The 15228-nt window shown below is 42.7% G+C and overlaps 1 protein-coding gene across 1 annotated transcript; it reads right to left on the bottom strand.

Annotated features, from left to right (window-relative positions):
• Window positions 1-9278: 9278 nt before the first annotated feature.
• Window positions 9279-15228, bottom strand: LOC104454588 (serine carboxypeptidase-like 40). The gene is made up of 9 exons (XM_039317984.1): window positions 15106-15228; window positions 14439-14664; window positions 13294-13584; window positions 12587-12694; window positions 12215-12489; window positions 10395-10655; window positions 10054-10268; window positions 9900-9975; window positions 9279-9335 (listed from the first exon to the last, which is right to left on the bottom strand). Exons 1-9 carry the CDS (start codon window positions 15226-15228, stop codon window positions 9279-9281), a joined length of 1632 nt encoding a protein of 543 aa, XP_039173918.1.

The raw sequence follows: 15228 nt of genomic DNA, 5'->3' as shown, positions 1-15228 counted from the left end.
CTCGCCCTCTTGCCGTCCCAGTCGTGTCTCTACCTCTATCCGTGCGACCTAGGAGATGTCATGATCATCTCAAGCCACCGTGAGCCCATGTTGTTGGCCGCTCGACCTTGCCGTTGCTTTCACCGGTCTTACTTGTCTTGTTCAACCTTTGTTTTCTTTGTTTACAGTAGCAAACAGAGGCTGAGGAAGTGGGTACTCCATCAGCTTCAAGGCCCATTTTGAGGTGGTTCTAGGCCTCGAAAGTTTGGCCCGCTTTGGAGAAAGTTGGTCCCCGTTGCGCTCTCGACGTTTTGAATTGGATGGATCTCGAATCAAGTGAGTTGAACTTACTAATCCCTGCTTAGTCGATTAATTATGCTTATGGGTTGATTAGATTTATTAAGCATGTAGGTGGATAGATTATATTAGATTAGTTAATTTAATTATCTGTTGATGCATGTTAGGTGGTTAGTTAGCGACATTAGCAAGTAAACTTGTGCTATTATTTATTGAACAAATCTTGGAATTTTTTCAAGTCTATTTCGGCATCCAATTAGGCATTACGGGCCTAAATTGGATTTATTGCATTTATTTAATATTTTTCGTAATTATTTAATTATTTATTTATTTTCCTAAAATTAGGCTGAGATAGCTGACTAATCGGAATTTTATGCGATTATTACAAAGTGTAGTCTGTTTATTTATTTGAGCTGTAATTTATGCTGAATTGATTTAATTGTGATTATAGGATTTTATTCCTAAATTAATTATTTTAGCAATTGATTGGAAATTAACCAAGCATTAGTTTATAACACCAAAAATATTTTGGTGGATCATATAAAATGGTGGGATTTATGGAAGTGAAATTATGGTATTTTGGTTAAGGCCGACCGTATATCCACACATGGCTATTTTTATCGGGTATGATAAAAATGATGAATGGACTATATGGTTGGAGTGGTATATTATATTGACCTACGGACAATATGTCAGCTTTTGGTGAGCAGTATACCAGTATACTATATTAGCTCACGAGTGATATGCCAGTTTTGGGTGAGCAATATACCTTATTATTAGTTTTGGACGAGCATATATAGTATACTACGATGGTATGAAGGCTCTAATCTATTAGCTTTGGGTGAGCATATATATAGTATACTATATTATCAATTTTGGACAAACTATACTATCTATTTTCAGTTTTGGGTGAGTAGTCCTGAATTAATAGGACTTTATAGATAGTATTAAATGCATCGACCAGGAAAAGGTCGTGGTGACATGTAATCAATTGAGTCGATTGATTGATATTCGATCTAATTGGGTGAATTGATGTGATTTGTGTATATTTGAAATATACTGATTTGCAGGATGGAATTGAGGCTAAGGTAAGTCCTATAACCCATGATGTGCTTAGGCAACCTTTAGGGTGTATTGGCTTCCTAATCGAGTCTTGGGGGGTAGAGCTTGTCGAGACGTAGTCTTACCCTATCGTGGGACAACATTTCAGGTTCCTAGATGGCAACACCTCCCGTGCATTTTGGTATACCGGAGGAAATCACAGAAGTAGGTTATCATATTCCGATACACCCTCACCCTGAAGGATTGGAGTGTGTAATGATAATATCCACCGTGTGGGTCAACGAGGGTGAACTCAAAAAGGTGCCTCATAGGTACTGGTCATGGTATTGTTACTATCATGACGGGCGAAGGGAGGGTCCTGTGTCGAAATTTGATGTACCTCGGTATGTTTTGGAGGTTGCGCTCGAGAAGGGCACAACATATGGATTAGTAGTGAATGCCAAGGATCCCAAACTCGAAGGCGATTTTGACTCTTCGATGTACTCAACCAAGGCCGCCAACTGGAGCGAGGAAGAAGGGGAGATCGCTGAGAATGAAGCGGTGGAGCAAGAAGAATTTAGTGATGATGAATAGTTGTGGTTGTTAGACCCTCGCCCCTTGTTTGAGAACATGTTGTGGTGTATATGTTTTTATATACCTAGACCAACTTGTATAATATATGACATAGCCTACTATGTATGTTTGTATATAAGCGTGGTTATGTGGTTTGAAATTTTATGGCCCTACTTTCCTATCACATTGTTTCATTGTCTGAGGATTTATATTTATATATTTCCGCATGTGTATTAAAATAAAAGAGTCGGCGATGCATCTTATGACGTCACTTTTAATCGACCAAGGTGGGGATGGGCATGTGCTCGGAGGATCGGGGTGTGACACACCTTGTATATGAAATTACCAATCTTTTTTTGTGCAATTAGCCAACTTTTATTTTTTTAAGTTATGTACTATAGCTAGTCTTAGTTTACTAACTCTTATTTGAAGAAGTGGCATTAATAACATTTGGAATAAGTTGGGAGAGCTCATCCCTCACCTGTGGAACATTGGTAATATGAAATCTTTCTAAATCTTATCTGGCGAGGTCGAGCCTCCCAACCTTGGGCAAGCTCATCCCTCGTCTGTGACCAACCGGTGGTTGTCGCATGGCTGGCAAGCAACTAAGTACTAAGAAAAAAGAAAAGCAAAAATAATTAAAAATTTAATTTTTTTGATATTTTTCACTAGAAAATCAAATAAGATTTTTCATATAAATGGCGAAAAATATTTTCCTATTTATTTTTAGATTTTAGTTAAACATTGAAGAATATTGTCATTTTCATGAAAAATGACTTTTTGGAATTTTTTTTTTTTCGGAAATATCACATTTTGCAACAGGTCTAGTCTTTCCTCGTTTCTTCAAAAAATATCCTCATTCCTCAAAGATCAGTTTTTTATGAACCAACATATGCAAAAGAAAATTGAGAATTAACAAAATCGGATAAGGTGGAAAAAAAGAAAAGGCAGCTACTAATTTACACTCCTTTATTACTAAATGACCCCTATGTAAATAATTGACTAAATTACATTCAAATTAAAAATTCAAACTTTTAAACTATTCTCTCTGTCTCCTCACGGTCGGATTTCACTCTCTCTCCTTCAGTAAGTTGACGCTTTTGCTTCAACTTGAATGTACTTTCTTCTTTGCTCCACCGAGATGAATAGAGAGGTGCATAAGAGAGAATGTCACTTGCCATTGAAGTCACCTCCGATGAGACCATCGCAGGCCACCGCACGACCACCTCTTGATTCAACCTCTGGCACCCTGTCCTTACTCACGCCCCTCTTTCTCTTTGTTTGTCTGATCTCTCTCTCTCTCTCTCTCTCTCTCTCTCTCTCTCTTCCCGCTCCATCTCTCGCGCCCTCTCGGCCCCATCCTTAGCAATGGCCATGACCTCAAATCTGTATTGATCCGAGCCCACAAAAGCTCCTGATCTGATTTGGGGAATTCGAATGAGCTCTTGAGTCCAGTTTGCAGTGACACGGGCTTCGAGCTGGAGGCAGGGAGGAGTGGTGGCAAGGGCTGAGGAAGGAGTGGGATGTCGTGCTGCGACTTTGGAGGCGAGTGGCCAATAAGTGACTTGTGCACGGTGTGTGAAAGCTAGGGACAGGGACCAGTCCGTTTGAAATTTCAAGGATTAAAGAGAGTCTGATAATTATTTAAGGAGACAACAAAATCAATGTAATCTTCTCTTGCGTACCTCTTTGCTCATTTTGATTTGGCAACAAGCACGTTGTATCAAAAGCATTAACTTAATAAAAGAGAGACTCGGCCAGGAAAAAATAATGAAAAGTTGAAAAGTAAAAAATTAATTGAAGGGTATTTTGGTCATCTGCGTACTAATGACTGGTTTTAGCATTAAATAGGGTGGAAATAGTGGCTGCCAAAAAATATTAATAAAGTCATATAGATTTAACTTAAAACAAATGCGTACAATTTGGTGTTGGTTTTCACAAATCCATTTAAGTTCTGCTCTGTCGACTGCTGCTTCGCTTGATATCATATACCACGTGTAACTTTTAAATGGGTTTTAATTATCTCATTTTGTGATAGCCAAATATATAATACTGGGTCTATTTGCATGTGTTAATTTGTGTAACTATGTTCATGGGAGAGACCTAGTCAGAAGGAATTCCGGTCAGTATATGAGGTGAATACATTTGGCCGCAATTTTTTTTTTTTTTTTCAAAAGTGAATCCTTTACCATTGTCTTGAACTCATTTATACACATGATGTAATACCAATGAACTATATTGAACTATTTACTTTGTACCGTGAGACTCACTGTGAGCTTCACGGATCTTGATATTTTTAGTCAATTAGGCTAGATGTTAACGACATATTCCATGGACTGTTGGTGCATAATCGTTGCTAATACTTATCCAATTAAATTAAACATCGTCATGTTTGAGCCCTAAAGAACAAACAAGTTCAATTCTTTCTTTGTGTTCCCCTCTCCCAATGGAGTTGGGAACTATGATAGAAAAAAATAATATTAAAGCAAAGAAGCTTTTAACTGCTAATGGCATACATAAAATTTTCATGTTAAAACAAATAATAAAGTACTACTGCTAATGACATACATGTAATTGTCTACTATAACTTGTCTACCTTAAAACTTCTGCTATATATTGTGATAATATCTTTTTTCGTTGTAACTTAGAAATTTGATACTAATAGTGAAGAGATTACCTAATGCAGAATTATGGTTTTTCCAATTTCTGATTTTGAAAAGGTTTTTCAAGTAAAACTTTGTGTGTCTTCTTCCCTATTTTTTTCTCTTTAACCAGTCTTGTTCCTAACAGCTGATATCAAAGATGATTTGTTTGAAGAATTCCCTGCAAGATAGCAATCTTAATTTCAGTGACAATTAGAGTGTTATTTTTCTAGTAAAGAATCCGGTATTTCATTCAAGGACAAAGCATATTGAGCTAAAATATCTTCACATTCTTTAGCTGATTAATGATAGGACACTGTTGTTGAAGAAAATTCTTTGTGCAAAAAATCTAGCAAATATAATAACCAAGGTTGTCACCGCCGAAAAACTTAGGATGTGAATTATCTTAGCTAGTTTCCATGGTTACCGATGAAGAGGCCATTACACTAGGACAATTTGGCTTATAAAGACAAGGGAAGACTAAAAGCCTATTGTTGTTTTTAATATCAGTCTCCAAGTGGGAAATTGATAGAAGTGTGGAGTCCTCTAGGAAAGTAATATTAGAGTAGAGAAGCTTTTAACTATTAATAACATACATGTAATTTTCATGAAAAGGCAAAGAAGAAAATATTGTTGCTAATGGTATACATGCAATTTTTGTTATAACTTGTACACCATAGACTTATGCCATATATTAAGGCAATATCTTATGTAATTATAACCCTGAATCTTAATACCGATAGTAAAGATATTGCCTAGTGTGGTTTCATGATTTTTCACTTTCTGATTCCTAACAATTAATTCGTTGGGAGCATGAAGCCTAATAGCTTCACAGGGAAGACCAATAAGAGACAGTTTAAATTTGAACTCGTCAACATATTCAGTTGAACCTAGCTCTACTAAAACACTTAAGCCAATAAGTTATTAACTCACCAAAATATATCAAGTGTTTTACATCATAACATATCTCTAATGTGAGACTTTTCTAACACAACTTATGCATGCATCTCAATATTTTCACAAATTTTCTCTGCTTACACATTTCTCTCCGCATCAATATCTTTGAAAAAAGTGAAACATGAAGTTCTCGAATTCCTAAATAACTAAGGAATTACATGTGAGCCCTATGAATTACCAGAGAAAGAAATAGAAAATGGAGAGAAAAGTGAGTCCTCAGGCATTAATACATCATCTTCAAGCAGTTGAAGGATCTATTTGAATGGGAGTAGAGAGCCAGCAAGGAAGTGAGAGATGAGAGAGAGAGCTCTCTTGGGCTGATAGCTCGGCACCTGATGCCCCGATCCTCGCACCGTCACAAACGTCAAGTCTCCCTTGTACACTTCCACGTACCCTCCGACCTACATGCGTCAAAGACGGTGCGGTTTACTTTTCAAATTGAGTCGGTTTACTCTAAAATAGGTATGGAAACAATTGAGCCGCCTCACCTCGCCCCCAAGGAACCAAGGACGCCATGGACTCTCTGTCACGCCCCGATCCTCGGACGCGCGCACATCCTTCTACTTGGTCGATTTTAGAATGCGATATCCCAGGACTATGTATCGCCGACCCTTTCTTTTTCCCAAATGGTTAAGCACATGCGGAAGCAATTATAAATCCCCAGACAATAAAACAATGGGATAGGAAAGTAGGCCATATTTTTCATATTGAAAATTCATAACCACACTTTCATTAACAACTCAACTCATAGCATATTACAATACTATTCATAACATACTTGTCTCACACCTATCTATACTGAGACAGGGTTTACAAAAGGGATGGGATCTCAATCTACATCTGGGTTATATTCAAGATCCCTCTCTGGATCTTCTTCTACTTCAAAATACTTTCTCCCCTTCAGGTTCTTCCTCCTCAGCTTTTCTTCCTCAGGGTCCTGAAATGGTTATTCAATAACCAATGAGACCACGTCTCAGCGAGTCCTACCCACTAAGACTCGATTAATAAACTAATACGCCATACGGTTGCCAAGCACAACACGAGTCGAGGACTTACCTTGGCCTCGGTTCCAACCTGCAATTCAAGGTTAAAACACAAGTATTCAAACAATTCACGACATTCGATCAAGCATTGATCAATCGACTAAGTCGATTACATGTTAGCCAGACCCTTTCTAGGTCATTCCCACTCATACCACGATTTCCCAGTGGTGTACTCATTCACCAAATCACATGTGTTTCTCGGGCGTCGTTTTCGCCAATGACATACCGATCACCGACACCGTGCGTTCTTTAAGGCGCCGTTTTCACCAAATGTGATAACCTTGATCACCGAACCACGTGTCCTTTTAAGGCGTCGTTTTCGCCAAGGTGACATCGGCTATAGACAACATCGTGCGTTCTTTAAGGCGCCGTTTCACCGAGTGATATTCCCATAACCACCGAACCACGTGTGTCTATAAGTCATTTACGTGCGTTCTTTAAGGCGCCGTTTTCGCCGGTGATACTTCCAATCACCGAACCACGTATGTCCAATAATATCGTACCCGATTGGTCTCACCATTCTCCCTACCATATAGCCCATCAACGTATCTGGCGCTATATACCCATGCTTGGCCATTACCAATCAAATATTCAATAACAAACAATTTAGGACAATTCCTAAAATTCCACAATAAATTCAATTCCACACAACGTAGAGCTCAAATAAATAAACGGTCTGCACCACGACAATCGGCACGAAATTCGGTCACCGGCCATCCCTGGTTGAATTTCCGGAAAAATAATTAATTAAATAAATAAATTTCGAAAATAAATAAATAAACATTAAAAATCCAATTTAGGCCTATATTGCCTTATTGGAGCCTGAAACGGGTCGGGGAAAAACCGAGATGCATTCAATAAATAACCAAACATTTCTACTTGCTAATAGCTAGGTCTAACCACCTAACATGCATCGTTTAAGTCACTAAATTAAATGTTCTAACCTAATCTAACCACCTAAGTGCATGTAATTAAATCTAACCAACCCTAAGGCATAATTAGCAAACTAATAAAGCTTTTGAAGTGAAGTAAAACTCACTGATTAAAAACGGAGATCGAATCACCGCAACGGCGACGCGACGGCGGCCGAAATCGGACTTTCGACGACACCGGCGGACTTGACCCGGGCCTTGCCCGCCCAACAAATCTCAGCCCAATTGAGATTTGTTCTTGCACTGGAATGGGCTGGACCTGCTGAATTTCTGGACTGAACTAACTGCACTAGCTGAACTGGGCTTGAAACAAGACTGAAATTAATGGGCTGAAGCTGAAGCTCTCTTTGGCTGAATTGAGAGCTTTGCTGGGCTGAGTCCACTGATTCGGTGGGCCTGGCTGTTGTATTGGGCTGAAATCAAGTGGGCTGCTGCTGGAGTAATTTCAACTGGACAACAACTAAAGATGGGCTGACTGAGCTTGGACCGAACTTGGCTTGTCGTGGGGGCTTCAAATGACCCAACTGCTGGGCTAGAATCCAATGATTGTGGGCTGAACAAGAAAGCCCAATATGAGCTGCGATGGAAATGGAGGAGGATCCGTGGGCCTGGTCTTCGCTAAGCTTGATGGACTGGCTTGTTGCGGCTGATCCACGAACTGAAGAAGACGCAGGCGAAGAAGGAGCTACTCCCTGGCGTCTTCGGTGGATGAGCGGAACCAAGAAGCAGCAAGGAGAGGAGCTGGGGTCTTTGATGCTAGTGGAAGGGAACGGTAGCTGGCGTCGTGGGCGTGAAGCAGCTACGGGGGCACCTCGGCGAACTGAAGACACACGGCAAGTGGCTTCGCTGGGTCAACAGCCGGTGGAGTGACTCCATTGGTTGACCGAATCTGGCAGCAACCGGCAGAAGCTGAAGACGCGTGGAGCCCTGCTTTGTAGGGCGCAGGCAGAGGCGTGCGGATGATGGAGCAACTTCGTGGACGTTTGGCGGTCAACAACCGAGAGAATGGAGCTGCTTCGTTGACCCGTGAAGTGAGCTGGCGTTGGGCTTCGTGGGCATGGGTTGGACGAGGCAACGGCGCGGCACGTGAAGCTGTTGGAGATGATGCAGCGATCAACAAACCGACTGGTTTGACTGGGGAACAAAAGATGGTGGAGGCGTGCTGGTAGAAACCGGGAGAGATCTTCGGACGTGGCAGCTGTAGTTCCGGTGGCCACGAGCTGGAGAAGACCACACGGATGCTTGCTCGAGTCTTCAGCGGTGAGGAGAGTTGACTGGCGGGGGACAGCAACTAGTGGAGAGAAGTAGCTTGATTGAAGATCTCAAGGTTGGCGTGAGCAGAGTGTGTGGGCTTCGTTTGAGGAAGAGAAGAAATGAAGATGGAGAGAGATTGGATGGATTGTCTCGCACGATAGAGATATTAAGACAAAAGCAGGAAAAATGAGCGGATGGGAGTGCCGAGCGTGAGAAGCCAGCTAAGAGGAGACAAGAAAATCAGAAATCCTAGCCAATACATTTAATGTTTTGGCCCCACATGTCCACCATACACTCCTCTTTGTTCCCCCCAATCAATTTCAAGCTTATCAACTCACAAATAAAAAATTTTAAAGTCCAAAATTGCTGCCTCATCCAATCATACGAATTTCATCATTTGAGCTTCAATTTCTCCAATAAATTCCCAACTCGGGGTCATTTCGACGTGAAAAATCCCAAATGATTTTCTATAAATCGACACACAATGGCTCAACTCAAAGTCCATTTCCCATTAATTTAGCCAATCGAACTTCCTCGCCAAATTTCCGCGACGTCCGAACCTAACTTCCGTAAAATTTCCCGAATCTTCGAAAATCTTTGAGAGGCGAGTCGATCTCCTAAAATTTATGTGACATGCCAAAACTTCAATTTCGAAATCGGACTCGAATTGGCGGTTAATTTTCATTCGGCGTGTTTTTAGCGTGACCTAGACTATCGGGTAGTTTTGAACTTTTTAAGGCAAATGACCCGTGGTCGATTTTCTTGAGCCACTATAAATCCACTCGACTCAATGGCGACTCTTGATTGTCGTGAAAATCTCGAGGATTCAATTACGCATTACACAGGTACCAAAACAATAAGAAAATCGCCACGTCTAGTAGATGAGAATTTTCTAATTTAGTGGTGTCACCCACGATTAGCCACACATCTCGCCGAACCGACCTATCTCTCGATCTCTAATCGATTTTACACACTGCGCCGCAATGGCCTCTAAAGATAGACACGGTCGAAGCCGATTCCCGATCGAGTTCTCAAGTCTATGCCTTAAAATTTCTTAATAATTGTCCCAGCTAGTCTAGTTATCTCGAGAGTGATCGGCTCTGAGAATAACCCTATAGACGTGTCAATGAAATGCCCGATTTATTCAGTAGAAGACAGTGTTGAAAATTTTGGGATGTCACACTCTCCGTCGGGAGTTTCATCTTGCTAAGAGATCTCTTGGTCGAAGTCACTGGCACTCTTCCATCCGTATCGCCGCTGCATTTTCAAAGATTCGTTAGACATACTCCCACTTCAATGACTGAACTGTGTATTTGTTTCTGTTTTTTTGTTCACCTGAACACCCAAACACGGAGTCCACTGGACATGAACTCCCGGAGTAGAGGAAGGACGGTGGAAGGGCTATCTCCCCAGGTCTGCAAAACAACGGCGCTGCAATTTTCCCAGTCGTGATCGAGCTTCGTCACGTTAGCATGAAGTGCCTCTTGCACATCTTCTCTATTCATGCACGCATGCACGTAGGTGTCGACAGAGGGGTCGAAGTCCATGATCTGAATAAAAAAAACGCAACCCGAAAATGGATGACCAATGTAAATTTGAGTTGAGGCTATTCAAATTGTCCTACAAAAGTGCAAAAGTTTGAGGGAACTAGAAAATGCTGATGGATTTGAGCTCACGTTGGTCTTCTTGGGATGAGATGTGAGGTTGGAAGAGAAGCACAAAGGGGCGTAAATGTTGTAAATTTGGAGGGGAGAAACGTCGTTACTTGCATCCTGCGCGGCCGAGAGGCACTGGCTTACTTGACTGGTGGCATTTGGTGAGAAGTCACAATATTTTTGAATCGCAAACCCTGTTTCATCCGATATCAATGCATGCGTAGCAAAGTACTCCAACATCCCACGCTGGTCCGTCTCGTCGTTGATTACTGCATTTCCAATCTGCATACGTGTTCGATTAATCCATATACATTCTCTAGGCCCAAGGGCCCCATTTGGCCATAAAATGATCAATCATAATGGAGTACCAGACATAAATATTTAGAAGGACCAGATTCAATGAACCCAAATTCGAAATTATGATACGCTGGAAAGACAAAAGGAAAGACAAAAAGCATCACATGTGGTGCGTTTTATGGCGCTATTAGTTAACAGTGCAATACCCACTACAGCGATGATGATGCAGCATCCACATTATTTATTTATTAAAAGATGCGGCATTGGTACCAAATGTTCATCGAGTTGACTACGATTATAAGCACATGCTTGGTTGTTTGTTAAAATCCATTATAGCGAATAGAACAATTCAGGAGCTATAAACTCCAATGATGAGAACAACTACCAAAGATACTTGTTCTCCTCATTATGACAGCTAAAGAGATTTTTCTACGTGTCGATGACTAAAAATGTGGAAAATAGATTAATGGCCAAGTATCGTGTCAAGTGTGCGAGCTTGGCATCCGACCATTTGCTTTCTCCAAGAGGTACATTCGCAACACGACTGCGCGCTCAATTCATGTGGAGAGGCCAAAAGAGAACTACGACACGGTATTGAAATGTCAATACGATCTTCAAAATATATTGACATAACTATATATATATAGACAAGAAAATATGGGGAAATATGTCAAAAAAGTTATAAACTTTTGCATTGGTACCAATTCAATCCTAAGCCTTTTATTGATGTCGTTTAGTCATAAATCCGTTCACTTTATATCAATTTAGTCCTAAAATTTTTGACTTGATTCTAATTTAGTCATTTTCAGCTAATTTTGGCAGATTTTACTAATTGAAAGCTAGTTGGCTAACATGGCACGACCACTACTAACATGAACAACTTTAAATAATTTTTTAATTTTACTTTATTTTTATTTTTATTTTTTCCTTCTCCTCCTCCTTCCTCCAGCCGGTCACCGGACCTTAATAACTAGCCAAAGGCAATAGTTGGCGATGGTCAAGCCTCATTGACCATGGGTGAGGCTCGACCTCACTAGATTCGGCAAGGTCAAGGCTCAACTAGCCTCTGGCGAGGTTGGCTTGAGGCCATCCAAGTCACAAGGGCAACCTCATTGGCCAGGGGTAAGGCACGACCTCGCTAGATCTAGTGAGGTCGAGCCTTGCCCAAGCGGTGAGGGTGGCCTTGCTAGCTATGGGCAAGGCCCGACCTTGCGAGATCCAACGAGATCAAGCCTCACCCAGCCTCTAATGAGGTTGGCTTGAGGCTCCCCAGGTCGCAAGGGCGGCCTCACACTGGGTTGGCAGGGCTTGCCCTCACCTGGTCCGCTTGAGCCCTCACAGGCGCGACCTCATGGCCTCTGGTGAAGTCAACCTCGACCTTTTTTATTTTATTTTATTTCTCAACGTCCTTTTCTGTTGCATTGCCGAGGGGTTGTTCCAATCCCGGCGTGAATGTACAGGCGTTAGGTGGCTCCAATGGTCAAACACACATCGTTCCATATTTAATATAGATAAAGACCATGCGATTTATGAAAACAAATTACCATAATCCCTTTGAGGTTGATGAGGGTCTTGTTTGCCTTCTTGTTGTTGGATAGGATGTTGTGAGCGAGCTGAGGCACGTAATGACCCGCGTAGCTCTCGCCTGAAATGTAAAAATCCCGGTTCTTGTACTCGGGAAACCTCTCCAGCCAATTTAGCAAGAATACATAATTGTCCGCAGCTGTTTTGCTGTCTCCGTTCGTGCTATAGTCGGCCGTCGTGTTGGAATAAGAAAAACCGACACCAGCAGGAGACTCTAGGAACAACACGTTCGCAGCTGCCCTCGTAAAACAAATAATCACTCCGCTCTGTTAGCGACAAGAAAACGCGAAATGCTTTTGCAAAGACTACGCTATATTTTTTAAATACTTTACCATTATTCCATGCAAATTTATTTTTGTAAAGAGTCTTCCCGTCGCTGTGGACTCGGAATGGTCCGAGTTCCTGCATTGCTCCATAGCCGAGGGAGGAGCAACCGGGACCTAAACAATCAGCAACATAAATTTAACCATTTACTCATTAAAACGCACCGGAAAATATTCTTAAGATGATTTACAGTATAATAACATACATATATAACTAAATAAATGATATAGATAGCTCATCTGTGCTTGTATATGCATGTAGAATGAAGAGGACATTTAAATCTGCGACATTTCATATCACCGATAATCCTTCCAATGTCGGGATGACAAGCATCGAACAAGGTAGATTAGAAAATGGCAAATCCAGATAATAACTTGTATTAGTATACTTTGACTGTACAAGGTACGTGAAAATATGAAATATATATACCAATGTGACAGCTTCCAGTGTTTCCAAAGTGATAAATAGCCAACCACAACAAATAGAGACATGCTTAGCTTTCTTGACAAAGTACTTATATCAATTGACCAAGTTTCATTTCAGCCTGAATGGCCGTGAAACTACCACGCAATTACATGCGTTGACTATAAAACCCGTGATGAATTCTTAGGTAAAGAGAATACTTGGATCGAAAGAGAAGAAAAATTTGCATTGCTTTCTAAATCAGAAAAAGACGCTGAAGATCAAGCGCAATTGGTAAAACTAAAACACACACCTCCGTTAAGCCATAAAAGAAGTGGCATTGACTCCTTGTTTCTCACCCCTTCGACAAAATAATAATAAAATGCTCGACCAGCCAATTCATCTACAGTGACATATCCACCATAGTGATCGAATTTGACCGGTGGTTGTCCAGGCAACCTTTTGATCATATCTTTCTCCCTCAGTCCTTCTTGAAGATACATTCTAGAGTTGAGAATTCTATGGTGATCGGTTACCTGAAAAAGGCTCGTGTCGATCCCTGACTTTTCGAACTTCAATTTGTATAGAGAATCAAGAACATCTCCTAGCATTTATTTATCCCACCGTTACATGTCCCTACATTGCTTATGCCATTCACATTGTTTGTTAGTAAATGACTGCGCCTTGTACGACTCATTTTGATGTAGTTCTTCAAATTTTGTGCTACATCAAGGGTATGTTGTTTCATGGTCTTCACTTTTCTGCTCATTCTATCTTGAAGTTGACAGCTTATTCTAATGCTGACTAGGCTAGTAACCCTCACAATTGCGGCTCCACTATGGGCTATTATGTCTTTTTGGGCAACTCACTCATCTAATGGCGTAGCAAGAAACAAACCACTATCGCTTACTCTAGTACATAAGCAGAATAACGAGCTCTTGCCCGATACGGCATCAAAGTTATCATGGTTTTGGTGGCTACTAAAAGATATGGGAGTGCATCATCGTAGCAAAACAATCATTCATTGTGACAACCGAAGTGTTATCCAAATTGCACATTGTTGACACCTAATTTTTGTTTTCATGTACAAAAAAAATTATTAGAAAAAGAAAAAGAACAAAACAACAAAAGAAAAAGAAAAAGAAAAAGAACAAAACAACAACAAAAATGCAGCTTTTTCCCCTGTGCGGCCCAAGCTCGTTTTCCCTTTGGCTGGGCCCACGCCAGCCTTCTCCCTCCTCCACCTTCGCATTTGAAACCCAAGAACAGAGGGGTGGGGGGAAGGAGAAAAAAAAAGGAGAGCTGGGCAAAGAACGGGGGAGAGCTCGAGAGAGGCAAACAGAAAGGAGGGGGAGAAACCAAAGAAGAAGGGGCCGTCACCGTCCTGCGCCGGCCATACCATCCCGGTCATCCCTCGCGCCGCCGCCGCACCGGATCTCGCGAGTCGCCGCCGCTCACCACCATCCGCTTCAATGTAGACTCGACGCCGTTCGAGCCGCGTGACCCGCCGGTCGCTTGCCGCCTCCGTCCCGGCTAGACCGCTGCCGCCCAGAGCCGCGACGCTGCCACGCCCCACCGCCTCCGCCTCGCCTACCTCTTCACCCGAGCCGCAAAGTTGCTGCAGCTCGTGCCACATTTGTCGCCCGACCAACTGCGACCGCCGCTGTCTCACCGGAACCCAGATCTGGAGCAGAGGAGTCGGAGTCAAGAAGCAATGCAGTAGAGAGGAAGAGAGAGAGAAGGAACAGAGGGGAGGAGGGCAGCGGCAACGCCGTCCGACGCCGTCCGAGTCATTTGTCCTCCTCGCGCCTCGCTCCGACCCCGTCCGTGACCCTGCGCCTCGGTGTCGTGCTGTTGATCCTCGCGAGCCACCGCACTTCCATTCGTCATCGCCACCGCCACAGTGGCTCGATTCCATCGCTGTCCTTGCTGCCGCCGCCGTCGTCCGCCACCCACCGTGCCGCAGTCGCCGAGTCGCCGGCGTCCCGAGCATCCCCCTTCAACGCTGCAGAAGCCCTGGAGCCCGCCACCGTGCCGTTGCCGCCCAGCAGCTGAAATTCGGTCCTTGTTCTGCCACACCGGACGCTTGCCTTGCTGCCGTCCCTTTGCCGGCCACCCGCAGTACCAGCATCGCACCGTTGCCACCCGTGCCGCCGCCGCCACCCGTGCCGCCGCCACGGCCCGTGTCGCGCGCCGCCGCCCGCCGCATCGCCGCGTGGTCAAGCCCGCCACCGCCGTTGCCGCCCAT

Source organism: Eucalyptus grandis, chromosome 7 (assembly GCF_016545825.1).
Source record: "Eucalyptus grandis isolate ANBG69807.140 chromosome 7, ASM1654582v1, whole genome shotgun sequence".
Taxonomy (NCBI): domain Eukaryota; kingdom Viridiplantae; phylum Streptophyta; class Magnoliopsida; order Myrtales; family Myrtaceae; genus Eucalyptus; species Eucalyptus grandis.
Note: the sequence above shows the minus strand (reverse complement) of the source record. Positions and strands in the feature narration are given on the sequence as shown.

Excerpts from the sequence above, each read along its gene's own strand:
- LOC104454588 (XM_039317984.1), bottom strand. The coding sequence starts at position 15,228 with ATGGGCGGCAACGGCGGTGGCGGGCTTGACCACGCGGCGATGCGGCGG. Across the intron at positions 10,656-12,214 it reads TCAACCTCAAAGGGATTATG|ATTGGAAATGCAGTAATCAA; the intron begins GTAATTTGTTTT and ends ACACGTATGCAG. Across the intron at positions 10,269-10,394 it reads CTCATCCCAAGAAGACCAAC|ATCATGGACTTCGACCCCTC; the intron begins GTGAGCTCAAAT and ends TTTTTTATTCAG.